The following is a 2,500-nucleotide window of genomic DNA, read 5'->3' on the forward strand; positions in this document are numbered from 1 at the left end:
TCTTCTGTATTACATGTAGGTGAATTTCATTTAACATACCTAACGCTCTTGACAGATTTAATCCACCATTCACTCTTCCTTCAAAAGTAACTTTGCCGCCTGCTTTGTGGATCCTATTCAGTTCTTTTTCATCTTCTGGTTTGTGGTCCATGGACATTTCAAGAGCGATGCCATTGCGGCATAACACACAGCGTGAATCTCCTACGTTAGCAACCGTGAGTTGGTTTTCACGCAACAGGGCAACGATGGCTGTGGTTCCACTATCGTAACCAACCTAATAAACCAAAAAATCCAAATGAACTTGGAAATATAGAGCTACCCTAGACTAATAGTCCACACTCAAAGTATCCAAGAGGTTTAAATGCAGTTTAACTTAGTTCACAACTAGGACCGACTGCAGTCAATTGTTGTCAGTGGTTTTGTTAAAGTTGGGCATGTGTTGGATTCCTCGTGTTTTGCGTGGAATTGCGGGAAGAAGGAGCATTTTGTGTGGAGCGTTAAGCAGTTTTTTCCTCTCCTCCCCACCCCCCTCCCCCCCATTCTACTTTCCACTGTTTATCAGTGTGACGAGTGCCTGTCTTCTCGACACTCAACCTCCACTTAGCGACACAGTTGTTAATCTTGCATTAAAATTCCAGGATCACATTAAGAGCGTTTAGCAGTTTTTTTGACGCCTAAACCGGACCAGACTTTGCACGTGTATTTTACTCTGACTAACGCCAGACAATTTTACTTGTCAATGGGGAACTCCCAGGAGTCTGAATGGGTTAATTACAAGGCTGACTCACCTCATCACAGCTTTGAAATGGCAACTCATTCTCATTATCAGCATCCTCGTCGTCATCGTCATCGTCGTCATCGTCATCATCATCATCATCATCATCATCATCATCGTCTTCGTCATCTTCGTCATCATCATCCTCTGTCTCCGGTTTATTTCCTTCGTTAGTCACAGCTTTCTTGTCATTCTTACCATTCTCAACATTCGATGCACACGTATTCCCTGGATCGACTTCTTTGTTTTTACGGTCATTCAACTTTCCATCGTTATTCTCTTTATCCACATCTAAATCTTTCTCCTTGTTTGAATCTTTCTCTTTATCCACACTGGATTTTCCACAAGTCGCATTTTCATCCGAAGATGAGCACTCAGCCCTGATCTCTGAACCATTTTGGGTTATCTTCTCACCTTCCTTTTCATTCTTGGAATCTGAAAGTAAAGTCAAACTTCATTGCACCTTCCCACATGATCCATATGCTGGACATTAAAATGCAAAGAAAACTCATTAACATTCTCACGTATCTCAGATAAGTACCGGTAGTCCTTTGTGATGTAAATCACAACATTTGGGTTAGGGTTAGGGTTACTTGATCATTATGGCACTCAACCACACTGAATAATAATAATAATAATGATAATAATAATGATAATAATAATAATAATAATAATTATTATTATTATTATTATTATTATTATTACAATCTTCTTTGTGAAATTAGCCAACTTGTTTTACGCTGCCATTCACAAAGTAAAGTCAAACTTCATTGCACCTTCCCACATGACCCATATGCTGGACATTAAAATGCAAAGAAAACTCATTAACATTCTCACGTATCTCACATAAGTACCGGTAGTCCTTTGTGATGTGAATCACAACATTTGGGTTAGGGTTAGGGTTACTTGATCATTATGGCACTCAACCACACTGAATAATAATAATAATAATAATAATAATAATAATAATAATAATAATGATGATGATGATAATAATAATAATTATTATTATTATTATTATTATTATTATTATTATTATTATCAAATTAGCCAACTTGTTTTACGCTGTCATCAATAATATTGACAAGCAGTTAGTTATTTCTTATTAATATAGGTTGGTCCCTACCAGTGGTACTTTGTTTTTGTTCAGCAGCCTTTTCTTCACCTTGAGCTGCCTTCTGATTATTTATACCCCAATCTTTTTCATATTCTTCGTCACCAACACCATCATCTTCATCATTTTCCACACCACCTTTGCCTTTCTTCATCTGAAATCATAAATTGCAACATCTTTCTTGAGAAAATCTCTTCCTGATTCTAAAACATTCTGTTGATGAAAAACTCAGAAAAAGAAGGAACAACAAGTAACATAAATACAGGAAACTTTACAAGTGCAAGGCGATGAAGTTGCTGTTTAACCCATTGACCTCTGAGTGACACTTCTAGATTTTACTCTGTCTAATGCCAGATGGGGGGCATCCTAGGGTGTTTGAGATGTGAATGGGTTAAAAATTCCTGTTCCGTCCATATTTGCTCTGTTCTAAACCAGTTAAACCAGTTAAACCGGGACACCACAATGTATTACCGTCTCATGTTTTGTGCGTTCTCTTGATCAAATATGGTAATAAAAAGGTGCAATAGTGAAATAATAAAAATTGGTATTGGCCATAATTTTATACAGCTGGGGGGGGGGGGGGGGGGGGGGGTAACCCTGAAATGGACAAG

General features: G+C 37.8%; 1 protein-coding gene across 2 annotated transcripts in view; it reads right to left on the bottom strand.

Annotated features, from left to right (window-relative positions):
* LOC137976106 (protein phosphatase 1G-like) overlaps nucleotides 1–2,500 on the bottom strand; it is a 17,989-nt gene that overhangs the window by 9,774 nt on the left and 5,715 nt on the right. For both annotated transcript variants that reach the window (XM_068823382.1, XM_068823381.1), the window contains exons 5-7: nucleotides 1,902–2,043; nucleotides 789–1,210; nucleotides 40–274 (exon numbers count right to left, since the gene is read on the bottom strand). In XM_068823382.1, the coding sequence (XP_068679483.1) occupies nucleotides 40–274; nucleotides 789–1,210; nucleotides 1,902–2,043 (799 nt within the window). The remainder of the gene's footprint in view (nucleotides 1–39; nucleotides 275–788; nucleotides 1,211–1,901; nucleotides 2,044–2,500) is intronic.

This window comes from Montipora foliosa, chromosome 11, assembly GCF_036669935.1.
Source record: "Montipora foliosa isolate CH-2021 chromosome 11, ASM3666993v2, whole genome shotgun sequence".
NCBI classification, from domain to species: Eukaryota; Metazoa; Cnidaria; class Anthozoa; order Scleractinia; family Acroporidae; genus Montipora; species Montipora foliosa.